Here is a 25,010-nt window from a genome sequence, read left to right as displayed (position 1 = left end):
TTAGACTAGGTATTAGAAAGAAATTTTTTACTGTGAAGGTGGTGAGACACTGGAACAGGTTGCCCAGTGAGGTTGTGAAGGCCCCCTCCCTAGAAGCATTCAAGGCCAGGCTGGATGTGGCTTTGAGCAATCTGGTCTAGTGGGAGATGTCCCTGCTATAGCAGGGGAGTTGGAACGAGGTGATCTTGAAGGACCCTTCTAACACACACTATTCTGTGATTCTCTCAGTGACACCATTTTGAATTAGAAAAAAGGAAACAAACTGAATCAATACAAGTGACTCAGTGCAGTTTTCATTTACCAGTCAACAGCACAGAAGACACAGTGGGATTATCTCACATGATATTTTTATTTCCAGGATTAAAATCCCCAATGATATAGATGCAGAATAAAGCAGAAACAAACAGATGTCAACCCCAAGTTTATCTGCAGTTCAAGTGAGGTATCCTGGTATCACAAGACTGAATTGCACAGACTCATAAAGCATGAATGGCCAAAAAAAAGAAGAGAAATTGCACAAAATATGAATTGCAAGTAATTCTTCTTCTCCTGGCTTCCTTTGCTCCTCCCATCGAGGGTATAAACAAAAAATTTCAATTACAAAATACATTTGACATTGAGCAAAATTGAAGAGTCAAAATTACTTTGATATAGAATGTACTTTTTTTTCCCCTAACAATTGAGAATACATTACAGCTGAATTTGAGATACAGTCAGTAAATTATCACAGGTCTACAAAGCATAACAGCAGTACTGTGTCACTGAACAACACAATATGTAAATATTCATAATATAAATATATAATATAAAATATAATTTGATTCAGCAAACAACTAAACTGACAGTGCTATTCCAGGCCTTACAGTTAAGAGCTACAGCTTGTTTACAAGATTAAAGACTTGTGGAAAAAGAAAATGTTTACATGAACATACTTCTTCAGTGAGACTCACATTCAGAGGACCTGACTTTTTTTTAAATGTAAAATAGAGACTGGTTTAACAATCTAAGCCAAAGTGCTAGGAAGATAATCATTTACCTACTTACCATTAAGTAGAATGCTACATTCTTACCCACATTAGCCCAACATACACATTGTTAGAAAATCTACTCACTCTCCAGTTTATGCTTGGGTTCTTCTACCAGCTCAAGTCAAAACAGATCTATTGCACTTACACTAGTGAGAGCAGGTGCAGCATTTCACTACTGCAAGATAGCTTTTCAAACCTGTATTCAAATAAAGCTAACTTGAGTTTGAAAACATTTCAACTGAGCAATATTTGTGTGTTTCGACAAAATGCATGGATGTGCATTTCTCTTGGTCCAATCACAGACTTCTTAAAAGCCAAGAGCTGTTATTTGTAAAATAACTAGTAAATGGAGGCAGTTCAAATATAGTGAACTCTTACCATAGTACCTTCTGTCAGCAAATTGAATTGGGACTCTTAGAAAGATGAGCACCCAGCAGGTTTCCACTACTTTGTCAGTATATGCTCTTGCTACCAGACAGCAGAATAACTTTCATCATACACCTAGAAGAGCAAGAAATCTTTTTCTTTGCTAAAAAGACTACATCTTGATATAATATGAAGTTTGAATACAGTTTCGGGTTAGTTCTGGTCTTCACACTGAACAATTCTCCTGCATTCAAAGCAACCACCACAAATTACATTTCGTCCCAAGAAGCAGTCCTCAAGTTTTAAAGGATGGGTAACAATATAATGAAGTCTACCTGAAAGTCTTAATGAAAGTGCATATGGACTCTAATAAATATTTCATATTCAAGTTATCATCAAGTCTCATGGGCTCTGTCAAATGACTTTCATATTTAATGACTATAAAACAGAATCATCACAATATTTGAAAAAAATACAAAATGAACTGCTAATTATACAATGAACTCTGTATTCATGAACTGACATCTGAGACAGGTACCAAGGAAAATATTTCTAAGGCTTAACTAGATCAGTACAATAGATAAGTACCTTGGCAGACACCCTACTTTGAACCGAAGTCCCTGCTCTAAAAATTCATTACAGCATGAGTGCCTCCTGACCATCATCAACATATTAACTCAGTACCAACACAGTAGAAAACAGGTGTCAGGAGAAGATGATCCCATTCTTCTCAGTCTTCCCTAAAAATATCAGTTCAGTAGAAATACTGATTACAAAGAGGCTGCTACCATGCTCAAAGATTCTCAATCTGACACGTGTCACTGACCACCGCACCCCTAAAACATCCCTCATCAGCACCATCTCCAGCAGTGATTTTCACCATCACAGCAAAGCACCTGCAAGAAACTTGGATAATGGGGGATTTACCTTTTGTTCTCAAGTAAAAAAACAACAAAAAAAGCAAACAGAACTACAACTCAGCTCAGCTTCTCCTCACCAAACAAAGAGCAATTGATAGTCCGAAACTAAGCAACTGATAGTCTGAAAATCAAGTTACAGTTTTTCGCTTTCACTTACAAGCATATGTAAGACACTACAACTTCCATGTTCCTGATACTCTTCTCTCTGCTGCTCCCCACCAGGATGTGCAGAGGTCTGTGAGCCTCAGGTGTGTCTGAGGGCTGTACATGGCAGCACTCAGTGCCAGGAGCACGGGCACACCACCAGCACAAAAGGAAGAGAAGTGACAGCAATGAAACAGCAAATTAAGTAAACAATCTATAATAACATACCATATAAATAATTACTCAAGAACACACGTTTCAAGTATTTTCCTCAAGCAGCTATTAGTATATGGACTTTTTATCTCCCAGCATCTACAAAATGACCAAGGACTCGATTACCCACAGAGAGTTTTCAACTTTAACTGTTTAAAAGTGAATTCTACTGCTTTGAGAAGATACAAGGAAAGCTATGAGCATGCTCAACAGATGCATCAACCACACAGATCCCTTAACCTTCTCCTGCACTAATACCAATCTTTATTTCCCTTAAGGTCACACATGGCCTTGCTGCCTGCTTGCTGATCCACACCTGACCCAGCTGCAGCCCACTCAGAGCAAGACTCAGCTGAGTTTCTCAGCAGGAGCAGTGCCCACCACCAGCACTCACCAGACCTGCTCCCCACTGCTGCCACAAACCTGACTAAGCACTGCCACACCTTACACGTGGGACGCAAATGCAGCCTACTGCCTTACTCCCCTCATCCTCATTTCCTTGCCAGGTCACCTCTTCCTTGTCATTTTTATATTGCTGGAGTCCACAGCTCAAAGCCCAAGTTGGAGAGAAGCTCATCATCACAGTGCGTGAGGGTATCTAGATATGCTGTGGGACAAAGAGAAATAAGCCCATTACATGAGCAGCTTTGCTATGGGATATGTGTGTAACAGAGAGAAAGGCAGTTCTTGCTGCTTAGGACAGTTTGGAATTATCCTAAGATCAGTTCTAAACATCAGTACTGTCCAGAGCATCTCCAGGAGACATCCTGTAGCAGGACATTGTACCTGCCAGTCACCAGCTTCCTCCTGAGGAAGTCAAGTTCCTCACAGAGGCAGAATATCAAGCACTGCTTTGAAACAACACAAGCCCCTTTAAGACAAGTTTCTCCTCCTACTTCATAATTTCCACTTCTTGTCTCTCTGTTAACAACACTTTTAACACCTCGCACTCTTTTGCTCCATTTCAAGGGGCTAGAGCCAACAGCAAAGTAGTAAAAAAAAAAAACAAGTCTGTACTCAAACATACTTAACCAAAACCCTGAGTTGCAATCATCGTATCTCTACTCAAATAAATAGAACAGAAAGACCAACAACACAGCCGTTACTCTGTACACACAATATAAATATTAGATAAGCCTGAATAAATCTCTTTTGAGGTAGATATATACAGTACAAAACATATTAAGGGTCAAATGCAAACATCATACCTATTTCACCTTCTCATCTTGTCTTCTAGCTCTGTAGAGAACACTGCAAACATTTTATTTCTGCCTCATCAGCACCTAAGTTAAGTTTTTCTGCTCTAAGATAATTTGTAGCTAGAAGACCACTGAAACAGAATCTGTACATTTAATACTATTACAGAGTTCTGGCTTTGGCCATGCCAGAAGTACATTAACAAAACAACTGAAAACAAACAGGAATTTTAAATAACTCTGCAAACAAAATAATACCAATCACAACAAGTCCTAAAAGTTTAACCAACAAGAAAACAGCACTAAAAGTCTGCTGCTGTAGTTGTCAAACAAAATTTTAAACTAGAAAGTTGAGCTTCATTTCCCCGAGACTGCTTTATTTACTTGGCTCTGCCTCACTAAAGCTCAACAGAAAAAGACTGAAAGACAGAATCTCCCCAACCCCCAAGGAAAAAAGATTCAACTTAATTAAGTTTAAAAGAAATGCAAACAACTCAAAAAACCATGTAACAAGTAGATAAGATAAATCAGATCACAGCCTGCACAGAACTTGGCCAAGGTTCACATGGAAGGCTTGCAAACCTTTAGATAAAGTCCTGAGGTCAGAGTTGTGACAAACAAAAGTGGTTTGGGATTTTTCTGTGCTGTCACATCACAGTGGCAGACACAGGATAAGATAAATAATAAATCCAGAGACATTTTTCTTTTGAATAAAATACCCATAAAGATGATTCATTCTCTTATGAATAGATTAATACAAGTTAATAATCACTGAATAATTAATGCACCAACAGCTGGTTTAGGAAGACAACCAAGTAGTATCTGCTCACTAGTCACTTGTGTTGTTTTCTAAACCAAGATAAACAGATCACAGGGCCACTGTCAGCTCATCAATTACGTGCTCAGAAATATCAACGTGATGTCTTTGGTTCAAGCACACAGTCACATTTGTTGTGCATCAACAAGAATGACTCTGACTACACCCAGCACTGATGCCTGCAAGCCCTTGTGAGTACAGCTTACTTTGTCACAAGTGGGTAAAGGCAAGGAAATTTCTCCCACATAACTGTGGGAGTTCTGACTGCAAGCATAGCATTTGAGTCCAGTTTTGGAATTCACTGTCACACTGTAAAACTCAGATCCAATACTCAGATCTCAGTTTTGAGCAGTCTCTAAGTACTGTTTTGAATACCACACAAATTCCCAGGTAGGCCGCCTCCTTCCATAGGTCCTTCCATAGAAGGACTATCTGGGTGAGAGATTTTTGCCACAAAACTGGATGAATAAAAAAAGAAAGTGACCAGCAAATCAAAGAAAGGTCACTGTTTTCTCTTTTGTTTAATTGTCTCACAACAAGAATTCAGAATTGAGAGTTACAATACTGATAATTTAAGGACTGGAATATTCTCCAAATTAGTGTCAAAAGACAGACATATTAAAACACGGCCACAGTAAAGAACTGAAGTAAAATATTTACTTTAGTTTGGAATTTAGAAGGAGAGTTTGGACAGCAAAGAGGCAGTGTGTGCCATGTCTTTGTATCTGGGGTCCAAAGGATACTTTGGATATTAAGAGTGTAGCAACTGCTTCTCCCTGAACAACAGGGATATCGGTTGTTTTATTTTTCCCCTCCCCAGTTAAGTCAGAAGTAGTGTCGAAAACAGTGTGATGAATACAAGAGCAGCATCCAGTGAGATCAGCTATACCTGATGTGGCCAAAAACAAAAAAGTTTTGGCTGTAATGGTAAAACTGCTATAAAGAGATCAGCAACGACCCTTGATTTGACTCCTTGAGTTGAAAAAAAAATAGCAGGACACACAGAGACACGGTGAGTCTACTCACCAAGGAGATATGTACAGTAACTGGGTACATCTGCTTCAGAGGCCAGCCTCTTGTTGGCAGGCAGACAACACTGTGTGCTGCAGCAGATGTGTGCATAACTTAGTCAAACATGTAACCACAAAAAGAGACACAGCAGCACTCAGCCGGTACTCTGTGTTCCACTCAGATCCACAGAGCCCTAGGAGAAAAGAATCTTCTGTATACAATTTAATTTTTAAACCACATTTCCTCTAGAAAACTTTGTTTTAAATTAACTGATTACAGTAGGTTTCACTTAAAAGTTTAGCATAGTTGAAAGATCTTCTGATAAGTATAAGTGGGACACAGCATTCAGGATTTACTTGAAGAATCATCCTCTTCTAGAAGGAGGTCATTTAATGCAATAACTGTAGCAGCAAAATCAACCAGCTCCACAAAGTCGGATGTAATTATGTTAACACCCATAACACCTGGTTTCTGTGCTTTCACCCAATTCAAAATCATGGGCAGGTTCCTAGACAAAAAGAGAAAGAAAGAAAATTAAACATTTAAGATATAATCCTCTACAGGTACTCTGCTTATTTCAAAGAGCATGCTTCTTGCAAATTATGTTCTCATCTTTGATCAGGTCCTAGCTGCCACCGAAAGATGCAACCAGAATGAAAACTGCTTAACATAGCAAGCAGTTGTGAGCTGTCAAACAGAAACACTGGTCAAACCCAACTAACAGGTTGAATCTGGAAAAAAAATAAATCAATTTTTCACCTAAAAGATTGTGCTTCAGGATGAGATGCTGCATTACACTGGTTTTCATCCTGGCTCAGTTTTGAACAAGTACATGCTGAACTAAAAGCTTCGCACCTCAGATTGGCACAGAACAAAGCTCCATCTGGCACAAGATGCCCCTGCACCCACCGTCCCCTTAGGGCAGGCAGGAAAAACAGTTGTGGGCAGCACACACAGCACTTCTACTGAACACCTTACATTCACTCAGAGCAATGGGTGGAGGAAAACCTAAGCTGGATCCAGCCCTCAGCACTGCGAGGTCTCAGCATCCCACCATACAGTGCTGTAACTAGAGAACAGCAAGGTGTGCCAGGAATTGTTTCAGCTCTCAGCAGGGAGAAGTTTCAGTCATTTCTTGTGCAGACTCCTGCCTTGCTGTCTGTCCAAGTTCTTTTGAAGTTCAGTATGCAAGTCTCAGTTTTCAGCACAGAGAAAAATGACTAAATGCATTAGAATTCGAGCCACAGAATGCATATATTCAATGAGAAGATAGCAGACACGCAGATTGGCTAACAGGACAGGGAGGAAAAAAAAACCATGAAGATCTTCCACAGCTCTTGCTCCAGAAAAAGAAACTTGTCAAGAAAGAGGAAGAAGTAGAGGTGCTGTTCATACCAAGGGAGACAGACTTTAGTCAGCTGAGTGTGAGTACTATACATTTCTCTTCTAACAAGAACTCCAGAATGCTTAAATATTCATGCTCAGGGCAGAATTTCCATACGAGAAAGCAGACAACTGCAGATACAGATTTGTTCATACAGATCAGCTAGTGTGTGTAAATGCACAGGAGCAATCATGTTTTAGCAATCAGTGGCCTCTGTTTTAGGTTTTCACGGTTCCAACAGGTAAATACTAATGATGGATGGGACAGAAGGAAGCAGGGTTTCCAGCCTCTCAGTGGCTAAAAATCCAGGCCTTTACCAAAAATTACTTGAAACAAAGCTACTTGTTTATTCCACTTTTTTTAAATTATTCTTTACTAGTTTGAAAACTGAAATTCAGTGTCATCTTGCTAACTTTAATCCCAAGACAAGAGTACATAAAGTATACACTACAGAGAGTCAGATCTATGCTCTCTGTTAAGTATCCCCACCAACCGTAGGTATTTACATGCATGTTGTGGCATTAAGCACCAGTCCTAAAGCACCTGAGCACCATCTAGCGTTTGATGTTGATAACACACCAGGCAAGGCAAAGAGAAAGCCTGAAGAGGATACCTGACTATATTCTCAAACACGTTTTGCATTTAATAATCTCTTATGTAATGCCCCTAAACATAAACTTACATGATTTACACTTCACCTGGAATTTCTACATTTCTATAGGCAACTTCTGATTGCTGAACTACAGCACTTGCACTTTTTAGAAAGGCTTTTAAAGAAAATAAATTACATTGACTTTTGATTCAAAATTATACTCTTGTAATAAGATGGCTAATGATTCTCCCAAGAAGTACACACAAACTATCTGCTACAGATGTGTGCATGTTTATCTCACTGCTTAACATTAAAAACAGTTGTGGAGATCATCACAGTGAGAGTCACAGAGCCAATTAAGGCTGTTGTGCCTAACTACTCAAGTTAATTTAGAATTTAAAAATTTTACAGCCAATCTCAGTGACATCAAAACAGAGAAACAATAAGCCAGAAGATTGAGTCCCACCAGGACTGTTAGAATTTTCGTGACTTTTGGCAAACAAGCCCATGTTTTGTGGGGATCACACTCCAAGAGCTGCAATTACTTCAAGAGCTCCAAGTAAACATACTTATGCTTGCAATATCTACCCCATTACTTCTCTATTTTCAATGATTATTGATTTTTTAATGGCTGCAAGTATCTCAACCCAGCAGTAGTAATGAAGTAGGACTGCATGTTTCCTAAAAGGTCAGTCAGCAAGTCTTACTTTAAGGCAAACATTACAGTTTCTTGCTTACTCAGTGCCATTTCAACATGAAACACTTTAAGAACTGAGAAATCAAGACAAGTCCTTACCTATGAACAAGTGTGTTCTTTAGACCACGGACCAGATGTCGTGCAATAGTTTTTACTCGAGGAGTGAGAATTGCTTGAGAAACATGAAAAGTCCCATAACGACTTCGTTCCTCAAGAGTGGTCTCCAGGAACTGTAAGAGCTTGTGCACATTGGTCGTATTAGCCCACGGTGCTGGCATTTTATTCCCTGGCCATAGAAAGGGAAATTCTCGATACAAGGGGTAGTGGTAGAAAATAAGAACCTAACAGAAACAAGAAAAAGGAGACAATAATTATTAACTATTCTGTTTAGAAACAGGACGGAGTACTGGCTTATGCATTACTCCTGAAGCTAGCGCAGCAGTGTGAAGGCAAAGAAATTACTCCTGAGTCATGACTGTCAATAAATTTACTAACAAAGGATGAAGATCATTTCTGTTAGATGTGAGGACAGGATTGCTTCAGGCTTTAAGGGTCATCAGTTTAAGAAATGAAAGAATGGCCAGAAGCATAGTGAGATGTCAATTCTAAGCAATCTGCTTAAAAAGCATTTCAGAGCACTATCAGAAAATAGTGCTTCACTTAACAGTGAAGTTAAATTTTTTTAGCTATCTTGGCACCTCCTATACTTCTGTTAAATGGCTAAAGCACGCTGGGCTATCCAGAATTTTAACAACATTCAGTGAGAGGAGAGTGAAATGCTGTTAAAGTCGGTCTTACTTTCAGCAAAACCTTCTCTGAATCAGAAATCAGCATTTTATGCCTTGTAAGGTGGTTCTTTGTAAGAGGGTAGTACAAAGATACATCACTGTTATAAACCAATCTTACAAATGATTCTTTTTTGGACCCTAGCAGACTTGTAAGGCAAAGCACTAATATCCTCAAGTATCATCAATCTCCAACCCCTCTGCCACAGGTAGGGCACTAATAGTACCAGTTCAGAGGAAATCCTCAAAATCTCATTTAACTTGTAGTTTGAGAATTAAGTGCAGTCACTGAAATCCTGTTCTCTCAGTCTGCCTCTCTCTGTGGGCAAGAGTGATTTAGTCCTGCCACTATAAATGTGGATAGCTGTGAAGGAGCTAGAAGTTCCACAGCTTCCCTTAGTCACGAGGGACCATACATACTTTAAATACACCAAAATGACGACATTTTATCATATCCTCAGTAGAAGTCAGCATAACATGCTCTCTCAGAAGAGAAGAACGTTGGTAAGGAACACAAGACCCTACTGTCATCTAATGATTTAATGAGTCCCCAGCAAGCTTATATTAGCTATCAGCAGTGTCCCTGGCCCAATACCTCAGAGTGAATACTATCCAGCTTATCTATTTAAATCTGAATCTTTTGAGTGTGAAAAAAAAAATTACGGATCATCCTTCCCCTACCTGATACTTCTTTTCCCACATGTACTGTAACGTCACATATTCTACACACTCAACACAACAAAGTTTGGATCCAAATGCCGAGCGAATCCTGTTGATCAAGAAGAAGTGGTGGCTGTCATCCATGGCATAGAAGTGATTGAAATCCAAGAAGATGACTTCTTTGGGGTGTTGCTCAAGAAAGGTATTAATCTCCATTAGTCCATCCCATACTTTGATGCCAAACAATCCATGTATGAAGTAGATCTCCTGTCCTATTTCCCCAGGCTTGGAAGATACACGAAGATCAAAATAGCGGATCCCACCTTCCAATTGCTCTTTGAAAGTCAGATTTTGAGTTACTGACCATTTCTTCATTATCTTTTTAACCAAAGAAATTCTGGCCAAGCGTTTGATGGCAGTGGCTTGGTCTGGTCCCACAGGAGATTTCTCATCCACCCAGTAGCTGAAAGAATCATGTGATCCTAGAAAATAAAGCCAAGAATAATTAGTTTTCCAAGAACTTGGACTCCCCTCAGCACACACAGCCTTGTAAAGTAAAAAAAAGCCATACATGCATAGCAGGGCTGGAAAAGAGTTGCACTCAACTCTTTCAGACAATCCTTTTATACTTCGTTTTCCCTTTTTCCCCCTCAACTGTACAAAAAAAACATAAGGAAAAAACTTTTTCTCTCAGAGTGTGGTCAGACACTGGAATGGTCTGCCCAGGGAGGTGGTGGAGTTGCTGTTCCTGGCATAGTTCAAGAGGTGTCTGGATGAGGAGCTATGAGATATGGTTTAGAGGCTTGCGGTAGCAATGGTAACGGGAGGATGGTTGGACTAGATGATCTTGTAGGTCCTTTCCAACCTTGTGATTCTATGAAAGTACAGTTCTCAGAGTTTGAACTGTGTTCTTGTGTTAATATCAAAGCACTACAAAAATTATAACCACAAGGAAAATACCAGTGGTGAAGAAACTTCCATCCTAACTCCTTTCTCCATCTATAAGCTGTCAAGCAACCTCCAAAGCTCTCCTAGAGCCTGATGGATCACTGGTTTAAGATGGGACGACAATTTCACTAAAAGAAAAAAGTCACAGATTTAATCTTCACTCTACCTCATAAATTCAATCATTATGTATTTCAAAGTTTCTAGAACAGATATCTTCATTCATGTGATAGACAGAGGGATATTAACATGCACATACTCCACTAGAATGCTTCACTTTAGCCCCAAAATGGTAAATAAATGATCAGTAGTTTGGAGAGTGGCTGAAGACCGGCTGAACTCAGAGGTAAAACAATTGAGTTCAAGGTAACACCGATTAAACCTGAGATTTTCTTTCAATCAATGTTAAACTGGTGTTAGACACTGCTGAACAAACTCACCTATTTCTCTTCAATCTAGCAGTGACTTCTGCTAGTAGCCTCAAATACAACAAATATAGAATTCCTCAAAAGAAAGACCCACAATCAAAATTATCAGCACACGCTCCTTGAATATAACATGCACTTTGGCAAAGAAATTGCAGCTGCAATGAGAATTTTTGCTTACTAGAAAAAAACTCTAATGCAATACATATTTTAAAAAACCTCAGAAGTAATAAATCCCTCCAAAATAAAAACTTGCAAGACAAAAGAAATATCCCTAGCTGAGTCAAGTCAGTGAAGAGCTATCATTGAGCAGTGAAATCTCTTCCCTTGATATTGGGACAGTCAAAAGCTAAAGATAGGCAGATGCTGATCTAACAGATTGAGGATTTCTAGGCATTTCCAACTATTTACATCAGTCACCTGCATTCCAGCCAATAAACTGCAACTTCTCTTCAAAACTCCATCTAGGAAGTATTACAGAAGCTCTAAACATTTCTGCTTTCCTGTTTATCTTCAGGACAGCAACTTTTCCACAGAGACAAACCCCACCTGCATCCTGCAAGTCTGGAGCTGAAGTACAGGGAAGGCATCTTCAACTCCTGCTCACCACAAGCAGCTCTTCCTCCAGCTGTCTGAGGGCTGCAGTCACAGCACACCTCACTGCCTGCATCTGCCTCTTCCATTACTGCATGGCCCAGTTTCAACTTCTCCTCAGTCCTATGGCTTTATTTTTCCAGAATTTTTTTCTCTACCTCACTCTGCAACTCTGTAAAGAAATCCTAATGGAAGTTTTAGATTAAAACAGTTGAGTCCATAGCCTCCCTTTATCCAAGCCTTTTGTGTACAAGCGCTCACCTGAAGGCTCATGTATTTGTTGCCATGCAAGGTCAGAGATGTAAATAAGATTATGATCTCAACTGGATTACCTTGTCAGGGTTTTTAAATCCAAATGGAAGGCAAGACCAAGCAGTGGTACACAACAAGCTTAAATGTTCTCTTCTTTGCACAAACTTCAACTAGTTTGAAAGTTCTGAAAAGGAAAGTTTTGTTTCCAGGGTCTATAAAAGAATATTTAAATAATTCCCGATCAACTCCTCGTCTATCCTTCCTGGTCTTTGCAAAAACATGCCTTTTATGTGGCTTTCCCTTCAGTCGTGAGGAAGAACAAGTGACAAGTAACAAAAAGCTGTTTTTAAAAGCTGTCACAATAAACCACATCAAGAAACAGCTGTCAGTTCGGGAGTGCTTCTTCTACCCCCAAATATGTAAACCAGAACAAACATTGAATCACTAATACAGGACCAAACATCTAATGAAGACATTTCAGAAGGTGCCGTACAAAGCCTTGCTCATAAAGGAAGCTGCAATTCACAGACGCTGAAGTTTCACACACCTCCCTATAAAGTACAATGAGTCTTTCAGTCCTCTACAATATTTGTAAAGCAGACTTCATTTGCACAGGGATTGTCTTCTGTCTTTTAGTAAGTCACTTGGTAATTTTTTCTTTTAAGTTCTCAGTTCATTTTAATTTCTCCCTTCAAGTCTCTGTTAGAATAAAGCCATAAGAAACATTTTCTTTTAATTATAACCAAGACTGTGCAAAGAACTCTGTCTAGAGAAGTCACTTGCTGTTACAGCCTCTCACACAGTGACACTGATATACGACTTAGGAATGAACAGAATTACAATCTTATCTGGCATCAAATATATTGTTGTCAACATTTAAGGATTTGTCTACACAAATCTAAGCCAAGAAAGGTTGTTTTCTTAAGTCTGATAATATATTTCACAGCTACAGAAGCTTCCTTCCATTGCAGATGACCATATTTAAGGCACAGGGAAAGGTACAAAAAACCGATTTTCTCCTTGCAGTATTGCAAAACAAGTTCTATTTAGAGCTGTAGAAAACAACAAAAAAAGCTAAATGCACAGTGCAGCTTTTTCAACACATACTTTAAGAACTGGGCTCCTTCACAGGGCAGCTATTTAAGGAACTCTAACTGTGTGACATGCATCTAGAGAAGATGCTTAAAAACCCTGCACTGCATCAACTGAAGAACCTCAGTGAGACTTCTCATTTACAATGCAGTCAACACATATACAGAAACAAGTAGAATGTGCACTAGAGCATCTGAAAAACAAGGTCTGTTTCATAGAAGGACTACCTCCCTTACAGCGCAGGGTAGTATCATCTGTACTGAGAACAGTAAGACATAGCAGCAGTGCAGCCAGATTCCTCAGTGCCATTTATAGAAGGCCAGCCACCAACTGTGAGAAATATCCAGGCCACGTCTGACTGCTTTTAGTTTAATAAGAGAAAAGTGAACCAAAAACCTGAAGCAACATTACTAGCAATGCTGGGATGAGAGCTAAGACATAGGTGAGGATTCACATCACCCACCAAGCCCTTCTCTGATTTAAGATCACTGTTATGTTCCCAGCTCAGCTACTGACTTTTAATATAGCTTAGCTGTGATGTTAAACTACATGCTAAGCTGATTGCATCATGATGTCAAATTAATCCCTTGCTCTTCTTTCTACACCTGAGCCCCATGGAAGACCCAGCCATTTTGTAGACATGGCACGAGCCAGGCTGGCTCCTGATTAAGCATTATGTATAACACCAACTCTGCACAGTTTCAAAGGCAAAGGCAAGAGCCTACAGCAGATAAAAGGAGCACAGCAGCTACGTTTTGTTGTAATTTCAGCCTGAGAGCTTCTAGCTACATTCTCAACTATAGCCTAATACAACTACATATGAAAATACATAGATACTGTAATTGCATATAGTATCAACAAAGGGAATGGCAATCACTGACCAGAGCAAAAAAAAAAAAAAAGAAACCACCACAAAACCTCTCATTATGGCAGAGTGCTATGCATTAGAAATGCTCTTCAGTCTGTGGTTCCAACCAAGCAGTATGCATCTCCTCAAGTTACACAGACCCCTTTCTCAAGAAAGCTCAAGTTTCATCAGCACGACATTTCAGATGATTTCAATCTCAATCTTAAATATAAATTACACCCTGTTATTGACTCAAATACATTCCTTATACCTGCTGATTGTGAACAAAGTGATCTCAGACTGAAAAGTGAGAAGACAGCAGAGCCAAGAAGCCTGTCTGCAATTGTCCTTTAGGGGAAGAGAGGCTAGATCCCCTATTCCAAATTACCTCAAGGGCATATACTAGCACACTGCACACTGACATGACTCAAGAGGAATCACTGCATGTGACAATGGATAAATGTTCAGATTGCAGCATCTCAGAAAAGGTTGCAGTGACATAGTACCAGTGCTGCACTCACACCTTCCAGAAACCAAAGGCATACCATACAGAAACAAGCTTAAGAAAGAGCCTGCTTATTCAGAAGAAAAAAACGGAAATAAAACTTCTGGCAGCTCTTACAACAGATTAAGAGATGATGGCTGCTCTGCTTTAATTTCATTTCTTTCATCTCATAAAGATGGGAAGGTTCAAGTATTAAGAGACTTCTCACACACCAAATTGCTAAAATGATGGATGGCCTTCTTAATTTTATCCTAGCAAGTGCAACTGTGGATTAACTTTCATTCATATCTTTAAACCCCTTTTTATTCTTATTACACTAATTTCCCAAGTTAGCTGTATGTTAAATAGATCGCTACTCAATTCAATTTGTATGTTAAATAGATTGTATTTCCGTGTTCAGGAAGGCTTTTTTGTTTTGCTGAAGTGTTTGTGCTAATTGTTAGGAATCAGCCTTTTATCACCACATCTGCAGCAAAGTCTTAACTTTCCAGCATCCCTATTTGTCATGCTATTTGGTCACAGATAGCCTAATTAACCCACAGTGTAGCTCAAACAATGACATTAATAAACACAACGTTATTAAGCCTTCACTTCAACAATTACTGGTTGTATCTCGTCACATGATCTTTTATTTCCACATCACTATGTTTCCATGTACAGATGCAGTGCAGGGAAAGGAATCAGCATCACCTTACAAACCCATGGCTTGCAAATGTATCTTCAAGGGATGTTTGAAGTATGAGTATGGCACACAAAACAGATCTTCCACTGAATATCATACTGTGTGCATGCTGCTAATTACTTGAAAACAATACAAATTTTTTTTTTTTTAAATACAAGCAGTTGAATCAGTAAGTTCCCCTGGTTGCAAGGCTGGGGACTAGCCAGATGCAGCAGATAAAGAAGCCTGCAAAAAGCTGGCTGGCCAAGAAACAATAATGAAAGCAAAAGGACAGGAGAGCACACAGTCATTGAGTTTAACTGAATCAGAGTAATTTGTTTTGGTGTCCACATTAAATAAATATTAACATGATGGAAAACATGATAGAATGTTAAAGATTCGTAAGAGGCAAGGTCAACACACTTGTACCAATCCATTAAAGACATTAAAGGGTCACTTATGGGCAAAGAATCGCCCTAACTGTAGTTGATGCCAAGACTTCATAGAGCGAGCTTTGCTCACTATACAAGGTGCATTCTCCATACATTACAAAGTACCACAGATGACAGAGTAGCAAATATTATGTAGCCAAGACACTTAAGACAGCAACCAAGTTCCAAAAAGACGGGATGCAAATGCTAGCAAATTAAAGTCCACAAGTGTTCTTCTAAACCAAATGTTCCACATATGCCAGAATTGATGGAAACAGGATAAACACAAGTGCCTCATGGAGCCTAGAAGTCCTCAGGATTCAGGTCATTAACAATCCAGATTTTCTAATCAAAAGATTAACTTCTTAAAAGCTCTTCACTAATGAAAAACAAATTGAATAGTTCATTTTCATTTGCCAAGCCAAAGGACAAGAGGCAGGAATAACAAGCATCCTACTGAAAGTTATTAACCTAAAACTATTTAGATAAACATTAATAATTCAATACAATTATGAAAGAATTCTTTAGGTATTAACAACACGGTTTCATTAGAGAAGAGAGAGCCTAGTAGAGATCAAATCCTCTTAGGAAAACTTCCTCTCCCTGTCAGAGGATTACCGTGACTTCCCTCCAGCCCTTTTGGGGTGGAAGGCAGTTAGGGAGGAACAAATGATGTAAGGAGAGAAAGAGAGAAGACTGAGTGAGACTTTTACAAATACAATATCACATTACTCTGCTTTTCCTTCAAGCAGGAAGAAATCAATTTGGATTGAATTATCCATTTGGATGGAGTTCTCTGCATTAATTTTTGTGCAATTCAACCATGACTTCCCATTTATTTTATTATTTCCCCGTAGAGGGAAAGCAGAAAGTGACAGCACCTCTCCAACATTTCAAAGCCTGAACGGATGCTCTTGCTCTGAGAAGAAAAACTTCAATTTAGGTTCCCACATTCCTTTTCTGTGACTATTCAGAAATGTGCAGATCAAGAGCTCTCATTCTCCTTGTGAATTATTCACATTTTTATTATGCAGCCCTTTCAAAATCTTCTCAGGACATGGAACTGAAGAGGAGAAACAAACATTAATATTGACACAGAAACTGTTTTTCTCTGTTAGGAATAAAACTTCTCTCAAATAATAGTTATGACTAGCTGCTATATGAGATAAAAGACTAAGGTAATGAAGTCACTTGTTATTTCTGAACAGGCTAATCTTGAAAAGTTTGCATTTACAAATCATATCCAACACCATATTTATGCAGATGTGCTCTGCTAATGGTTACGCCCTCATTGATTGACAGAAACCAATTAAACTGGAAAGGAAAATAAAGCTTGGTAAAGAAAACATTAATTCTGTATTTTCTTCTCTTTGAGCTTTAACCCGGCAGCCATTTTAGGTGATTCAACAATGTCTTTAATTAGGACTCCAAAGGAGTACTACTTGGAAAAGAAAACGCAGATCCAAAAGCCACTGCTTTTCCTCACAGGAGGCACGTCCACATGGCACACAAGCTCAAGAACATAGCAACAAGATGACTGCTGCATTAGCAAGTTCAACCACTTGCCTCAGGGTCGAGACATAAAAGATGAAAAAACATCACATCTCATAAGAAGCTTGTGGCCAGTTTTCAGATGGACAGGGCTGCCACTTCACCTTCTGTAAACACCTGAGTTTCAGCTTGGCCTGCTAAACACAAGGTGCCCACAGGACTTCCGCTAACCACTAAGGACAGCAAAAGTGGCCGGAGCCCATGGCTGAAGAGATTGCAGCAGCCGTGCAAGATCCCACCAGCTCAGGCACTCCCCTCAGGCCCAGCTTCTGTCTGAAGCTCTGTTTTCCATTTTGTAGGACTTGGATCAGTGAGTTCAAAACCATTGGGTTTCTCTGTCAAGCCTTCAGGGCAATTTTATCAGGAGGTGGAAACAGGGACACATTAAAAGCCTCTGCCACAGTCATACCGACATTCCCATGAACAAACTATGGAAATTTATTCAATTAAAAGTTACAAAGATAGTTAATTAAGAAATTGCATGTGGTAGGGAGAATTAAGCAGCTTCACTAGAGCAATAACTTGGAGCAGCAGATGAACCTTATCTGTTTTAGGAGGCCAAGGACACACCTCTCCCCAGATATCAGTGAAAGCAGGCAAAGACATTTCAACAACTAATGCAGCTTTCCATAGTCCTATTTGAGCCAAGGTTATTTTCTATCTTAACAAAATGCTTCTGTAAATTTGAAATTCAGCTCTAGCTACCTACAGCCCAGCATCCTACAGGCAATTCTTTACCAGTCACTCAACCTGGAGCAGACAGGAACTGAGCCACATCTTAATTGCTCTGCATTGCTCTGAAATGACACCTTGGCTATGCTATCACATACACTCACAGGAAGTGCTAATATACCAGCTGGGATCCCTGTGCAGTGACAAAAAGGCTCTGTGCCCTGTCAGAAGCAATTACTACAGTGCTGCCCTACTTCTCTCCCGAGAGGCAGACTGCTCACAAACCCACTCCAGCAGCACACCCTGCCTAGCATTACCTACAGCTCTGTATGTACTCATATCTGAATAATTTAAATTTTTTGTGTTTCAAATCAGTCTTAAACATATGAAGTTAAACACAGCTTTCCTGTCAATATTGAAAAAGAAATCTCACAATCTACAACAAGCATCACTGTGAATTGACTTTCATACCACAATTCAAAGAGAAGCATTTCTGGCAGGAACTAGCTCTCCAAAAAAGTGTTTCCCCCTAATTATCACCACCACCTGAGACATTTTCCATCAAGTTGGCTTGCTGAAGGCACTCATTCAGCCTTGGATGAACAGGCATGGGCCAAAATTTGACCTTTAATTATTCTAACGCGATGAGAGATAGAAGGAATGGAGGAACTAAAGCAGGGGACAAGAGGCATTTGGCTGGCTTAGCTGGATTAAAAAGTAGCACCTACAATTATTCTTGATGCTCCTGCAAGAAAGGGCTTTCCTACTTTCCCCACGTACCAGTAAATCCCTATCTACCTGATCGTAAGTTTCCTCTATGAGGCAAAGAAAAACAGAATTGAGGGGAAAAAAAACCTCTCAGCTAACCATCCTAAATGTGGAACCAATTCAGAGATACAGTTCAATGAAAAATTGCAAGTACATCTACCTCACATATCACAGCTCTTGATTATTCAAAGACTGAATAAGCCACTCATGATTAAGTAAATGCATTATTAGCAAAAGCCAAGGGAAAACAGACCTGTCACTTTTTAGCTCATCTCATTCATATTCAGAATGTCACCAAGAATGAGGCTTCCACCACATCCTTGGGCAACCTGTTCCAGTGCCTCACCACCTTCACTGTAAAAACTTCTTCCATATATGCAATCTAAATTTTAGTTTGAAACCATTTCCCCTTGTCCTATCACAACAGACCATGCTAAAGAGTCTGTCCCCTTCTTCTTTAAACCTACCCCCCTTTCCCTCGCTTTTGAGAACGTATAGGTCAAGAGATGGGTAAGGAAAACACCAAGTGTCAAAGTTACGCAGTTCCATAAAATTGCTTAAAAACAAAATAGCTTGAGATTAAACTAAATGCTATACAACACTGTGCATTATCCTGCTCAGGGTCACATTCACAATCCATGTTCAAGAGCTCATTTTAAACTCGCATTCAAAGAGGATTAGTCCAGAGCATAATTAAGAAAAAACTCTCAAGAGCTTACATGCAGTCATAACTTGTTAAAGATAGTATTTTTTACAAAATTAACTATATGCAGTTCGATGACATTTTGGTTATATGATATTTTTCAATTTCTCACTGCAACACTTCTTCCCTCATCACACCACACATAAAAACTCACCTATTTTCCTTAGATGGCACTGAGCTGGTTTAGAATGTAATCCCAAGTTTTTCAAGAAAAGGCCAAATATTAGAACTGATTGTACCCAAGCTTTTGAAGATGACTCCAATTTTTTTTCAAAGTTTCTCTCTATTTTGAGCACAGAATTAAATCAGCATGTAAGCATTAAATGAGTGCACCCAATAGAATACCCATCTTAAGCACTACTTTCTATCAGTTGCTTCTCAGGATTGGGCAAATAAAGAATAATGACTTCCTCTCTCCTCAGGCAGCACGTTTCACAACACATTCAGAGAAATTGAATAGTTTTGGTTAAAAAAATCCCAGAGGTCGCAGCTACCTTTAAAGTCAGTGAAAACATGCAGCTCCAGAAGCAGAACAGTTTGCACCAGATTAAGAACCCTATGCTTCATACAAGAGGGTTACTTAAATGGTAACACTTACAACGTGACAGACTGGTATAAATCCAAGTGTTTTGTTAGTTTTCTTTTTTTGGTGTATATTAGCAATTATTTAATTTTGAATAGTCCCATCCTGCAATCTCTTAAAAATACATATATATTTATCTTTAAATGCTGCATATCCCAAACCAATCATTTCAGGGTTTTGAATACTGGCTTTATTTAGACCTAAAGCAAGTTCCAGGCTTCAGCTGCTTCAGTGGCACCAATAGCATTGCATCCCCAGTTTTGCATACAACAAGAAACTGGGAGGAAGGAAGAGAAAAAAAAAACAAAAACCAGTTGATTCTGTCATTCCAGTGGTGAAAGCAAGCATCACAAGAGACAGACAAAAGCAAGCCATACCTGTCATATATGCATACAGATATTACACACAGATCAAAATGTTTCTCATTTGAGCTGATGCCTACCTTTCAGATTTCTTGAAGATACCACAGGCTGTCATTGATATTCAGCATCTGTAAACAGATGTCCCAACAGCAAACTGTTTTGTATAACCCTTTCCTTGCATACTGCTAGTAACATCACCCTGGCTGCCATAAAGGTTGCTTCATCAACCAAAAATCCACTTCAGCAGAAAAAATCACTGGACCATAATTATAAAATAAGAAAATACAGTCGCAAAGCATCTACCCTTTCTTTCTTTTCTATTCTCCTCGCTCTACTCACCACTGCTGGGACCAGTGGTATTTAACATCTTCATAGGTGACATGAACAGTGGGATCAAGTTTGTAGACAACACCAAGCTGAGTGGTGCAGCTGACACACTAGAGGGAAGGGATTTCATCCAGAGAGATCTGGATAGGCTCAAGAGGTGGGCCCACGTCAACCTCATGAAGTTCAACATGGTCAAGTGCAAGGTCCTGCAGATGGGTCAGAGCAATCCCAAACACAGATACAGGTTGGGCAGAGAATGGCTTGAGAACAGCTTTGAGAAGAGTGGGAGCGTTTGTTGATGAAAGACTCAACATGAGCCGGCAATGCACGCTTGCAGCCCAGAAGGCCAACTGTATCCTGGCTTGCATCAAGAGAATTGTGACCAGCAGGTCAAGGGAGGTAATTCTGCCCCTCTACTCTATTCATAATGTGAGAACCCATTGGGAATACTGTGTCCAGATCTGAGAGCAACAACACAAAGAAAGGACATGGAGCTTTTGGAGTGAGTCCAGAGGAAGGCCACAAAGATGATCAGAGGGCTGTGGCACCTGTCCTGTGAGGACAGACAGAGAGCTGGAGCTCTTCAGCCTGGAGAAGGCTCTGAGGAAATCTTATAGCAGCCTTCCAGTACCTGAAGGGGAGCTACAGGAAAGCTGGTGAGGGACTTCTAATAATGGCATGTAGTGACAGAATGAGGAGAAGTGGTTTTAAACTGGAAAAATGAAGATTTAAACTAGATATGAGAAATTCTTTACTGTGAGGGCAGTGAGACACTGGAGCAGGTTGCCCAGTAAGGCTGTAGATGCCCCCTCCCTGAAGGCTGTCAAGATCTGGCTTTGAGCAACATGCTCTAGAGTGAGGTGTCCCTGCTAATAGCAGGGAGGTTGGAACTAGATGATCTTAAGGTCCATCCCAATCCAAACCATTCTATGATTCTATTCATAAGTTACCCGAAGTATATGCAGGAAAGAGATGGGAAGATGCAGTAAAGTCAAAGTTTGTGCAGGTATTTTGAAAATACAAACAACAACAAACACTACTCATTCTAAAAGCAGCATGTCATGACTGAAACAAGAATTCATTAGCTTAGCTCCTCCATTACAAACTTGATGCACTGCCACTGCCCATCACTTAACCTTTCAAAAGCAAAATTCTACATCCACAAAGACATTGTGATGCTCAGTTGAACTGAGAATGATTTCCTCGCTAGAAGTTTCAAAATCAACAGCTGCCAGAACAGCATACAAACAGTGCAATTTCTTTCTGATCCCCTCTCATTGTTGAAACAAGCAAAGTTTTATTAAAAAAACCACGCATTTGCTACTGTTAAGTGGGGAAAAAAGTGTTATGGTCTATTAAAACCACATTTTGAATTGTTCCAATCTTCTACTCTAGGAAATACAGCAGTGGGTGTTGTGATACTCCACAGGAAGTGCACTTCCCCTTCTCTACATGCTCCAAATGCCATTTGGCCATCACTGCTAGGGCAAAGAAAGTCCCTCTATTTGTCAGGAAGCATCTTCCCATGACTTCTACATAACATGTACCTAAAGGTTTTTGATAATCTAATGCACTATGGTGAAAATCAAGCTAATATCAGGAAGTCTACCAATAGCAACAAGAGGCCAGCATCAGAACCATCTGCTTACAGTAGTTACCCCTAAGATCTTCCCTCCTGGGATTTAAGAGCAATACTAGATCTTTTTTTTTTTTTTGTCATTTAGATTCAAATTCAGCTGTGCTCATAAATAATTTCAGATGCATCTGTTGTCTTACTCATTTGTCAGTTTATCTATCTAAAATGAAATCAATGATGCTTAACAATTTCTTAAACTTGGAGTCACGGGGAACAACTAGGAGTTAGCTATTACTAAACTCATTTGACAAAGAGGGAAGATCTTTTAAGTGGCATCTTCAGCAGTCTTTCTTCCACTCCTACAATGGATGGAGTTCATATAAGCATTTACTCACAAGTTCCTGGACACCAAACCAAACTTGAAGAACACCTTCAAGAACTCCATCTTCCAAAATTTACACTTAAATGAGAGTTTGAGCCAGAAAGAAAATGCTTTCTAGCATGCTACTCCTAGTTACCTTCTGAGGAGCAAAAGCAACAAGTCATAGTTCAGGGATTAACTGAAGGAAGGGCTATTTAGGGCTATCAACAGCATTAATACATTTAATCCTAAGACAGGCCATTCCATTCCAAACTGAAATTGCCTTGCAAAGAAACAAGGCTTTAACTACCTGAAGGGAGGTTGTAGTGAGCTAGGGGTCACCCTCTTATCTCATGTAACTAGTAATAGGACTAGAGGGAATGGCCTCAAGCTGTTCCCTGGGGAGGTTCAGGCTGGACATTAGGATGCACTTCTCCAAGAGCAGTCAGGTGCTGGAATAGGCTATGCAGGGAGGTGGTGGAGTCACTGACCCTGGAAGTGCAAAAGGAACGTTTAGATGTTGCACTGAGGAATATGGTTTAGACCAGATGATTGGACTGAATGACTAGGTCTTTTCCACCCTTGGTGATTCTATGATTCTCAACACAGGCCTTCTGCGTGCTTGTTATAGGTCAAGCTAACAAGTACAATCCCAAGCACAGCAAATCCTAACAGGAGAACGCACATCTCAACACCAGAAAGATTTAGTCCAAATACCTGAAATCCCAGCTATTAACTATCACAGAATCACAGGGGTTGGAAGGGACCTCCAGAGATCATCAAGTCCAACCCCCCTGCCAAAGCAGGTTCCCTACACCAGGTCGCACAGGTAGGCATCCAGGCAGGTCTTGAATATCTCCAGAGAAGGAGACTCCACAACCTCCCTGGGCAGCCTGTTCCAGTGCTCTGTCACCCTCACCTAAAGAAGTTCTTGCACACATTTGTGCAGAACTTCCTATGCTTCAGTTTTCGGCCATCTCCCCTTGTCCCGTCTCCACATACTGCTGAAAACAGTCTAGCCTATAAGTGAACAAAACATTGCTTTAAACTGACAAATGCTGAAGACACCAGTCACCTTACTTAACAGGACAAGCAATGAACAGAAAAGAAAGAACAACATCTGTATGCGTTCTACTACTAAACAACGTTGAATGACTCAAAGCCAAACCCAGGATGACAATCCAGCAGGCCGGAAGGCCAACACCTACGGGAACACCCTGACCACTCTTCCCACGGCCCCAGCCACCTGGGAGGGAAGGTCAACCCCGCCCAGGCTGCCCACGGCCCAAGCCTTTGCTTCAGGCCCTAGCTCGACCGACCCCCACCACCTCGGGGACGGCCCAAGGGCCCCGTTAGCTCCGAAAACAGGAGCCAGCCTCCCGCCTCTTTCCCCGCCCCGTCTCACCTGGGATGGCCAGGTTGGAAAGCGGGTAGCTGCGCAGCGCCGCCGGCAAGGAGCCCATCCAGTCCGCGTTGCCGTCCGCCATGGCTCCCGCCGCCCGCCCCCGCCGCCGCCTCCGGCCGCCCTCTTTACCGCCCGGCGGGCTCATCACCGCCCGGCAGCCCCCGGCCCAGCCGGGCCGCAACGGTAAGGGGCGGCCGGGGACGGGGCGCTCCGCGGCCGCCCGCCGCCTTATGTAACAGGTGCGGCCCGGCCGGCACGGCTCGCCACGGCACGGCCCACCGCCGTCACAGCCGCCTCGCGGCCATTGGCCGCCCCGCTGGCCGCCCCGCCCCTATCTACGGTGTGGCCGAGAGGGCAGGGGCCTCGGCTCGAAACTCCGAGCGGCGGGAGCCCGGCGGGCTGCGGCTGGGGCAGAACGTGCGTGGGGCTGTCGTGAGAAGTCATAAGCGAAGCGCAAACGCTGCCGTTCCAGCGGTTCTTCCGTACTCTCGCAGCACGACAGGGCTCACGTGTCGTGATACCTGCAGGTGTCTCCCTGCGTACCCTGCTCTCCCTGCCTTGCCTGTCCGTGGGGGAAAAGTTAAACGTTTCCCTGGGACCCAGCCCTAGGAAATGCGCCTGCAACAGACCCACAGCACACAATATCCCAAGCTGGAAGAGACCCGCAAGGATTATCGAGTCCTCCTTCCGGCTCCACGCAGCACCACCCAAAATCCACACCCTATGTCTGAGAGCACTGTCCAAACGCTCCTTGAACTCCAGCACTTGGGGCCATGTCCACAGCCCTGGGCAGCCCGTTCCACGCCCACCGCCCCCTAGTGCAGAACCTGTCCTTCACCCCCGGCTGCCCCTCCCCTGACACAGCTCCATGCCGTTCCCTCGGGCCCCGTCGCAGAGCTCAGCGCTGCCCCTCCGCTCCTTATGAGGAGCTGCAGCCGCCATCAGGCCTCCCCTCTGCTCTGCACTGAACAAACCCTGTGAAATCACTCAAATCACTGCTCTTTCTGTGCCGCCGTGCCAATGAATGCAGCACGGAGCCCGCCTGTCTCGGAGAACAGGGGGCATTAACAGCGCAATCTGGAACCGGAGATTGTGTCATGTCAGCTGAGGTCTGAATGTCATCTCACTGCAGGTGGT

General features: G+C 41.2%; 1 protein-coding gene across 1 annotated transcript; it reads right to left on the bottom strand.

The window, feature by feature from the left end:
- Positions 1-337: 337 nt before the first annotated feature.
- On the bottom strand, positions 338-24,865 carry PLCXD2 (phosphatidylinositol specific phospholipase C X domain containing 2). The gene is made up of 4 exons (XM_031613047.2): positions 23,874-24,865; positions 9,835-10,295; positions 8,468-8,709; positions 338-6,203 (listed from the first exon to the last, which is right to left on the bottom strand). Exons 1-4 carry the CDS (start codon positions 24,016-24,018, stop codon positions 6,041-6,043), a joined length of 1,011 nt encoding a protein of 336 aa, XP_031468907.1. The 5' UTR covers positions 24,019-24,865; the 3' UTR covers positions 338-6,040.
- Positions 24,866-25,010: the final 145 nt, after the last annotated feature.

Source organism: Phasianus colchicus, chromosome 1 (genome assembly GCF_987193195.1).
Source record: "Phasianus colchicus chromosome 1, bPhaCol1.hap1.1, whole genome shotgun sequence".
In the NCBI taxonomy this organism is placed as follows: domain Eukaryota; kingdom Metazoa; phylum Chordata; class Aves; order Galliformes; family Phasianidae; genus Phasianus; species Phasianus colchicus.
The sequence above is the reverse complement of the archived record's forward strand: the minus strand, read 5'-3'. Positions and strand labels throughout refer to the sequence as shown.

Excerpts from the sequence above, each read along its gene's own strand:
- PLCXD2 (XM_031613047.2), bottom strand. The coding sequence starts at position 24,018 with ATGAGCCCGCCGGGCGGTAAAGAGGGCGGCCGGAGGCGGCGGCGGGGG. Across the intron at positions 10,296-23,873 it reads TTCCAACCTGGCCATCCCAG|GATCACATGATTCTTTCAGC; the intron begins GTGAGACGGGGC and ends TTTATTTTCTAG. Across the intron at positions 8,710-9,834 it reads TGTGGGAAAAGAAGTATCAG|GTTCTTATTTTCTACCACTA; the intron begins GTAGGGGAAGGA and ends TGTTTCTGTTAG.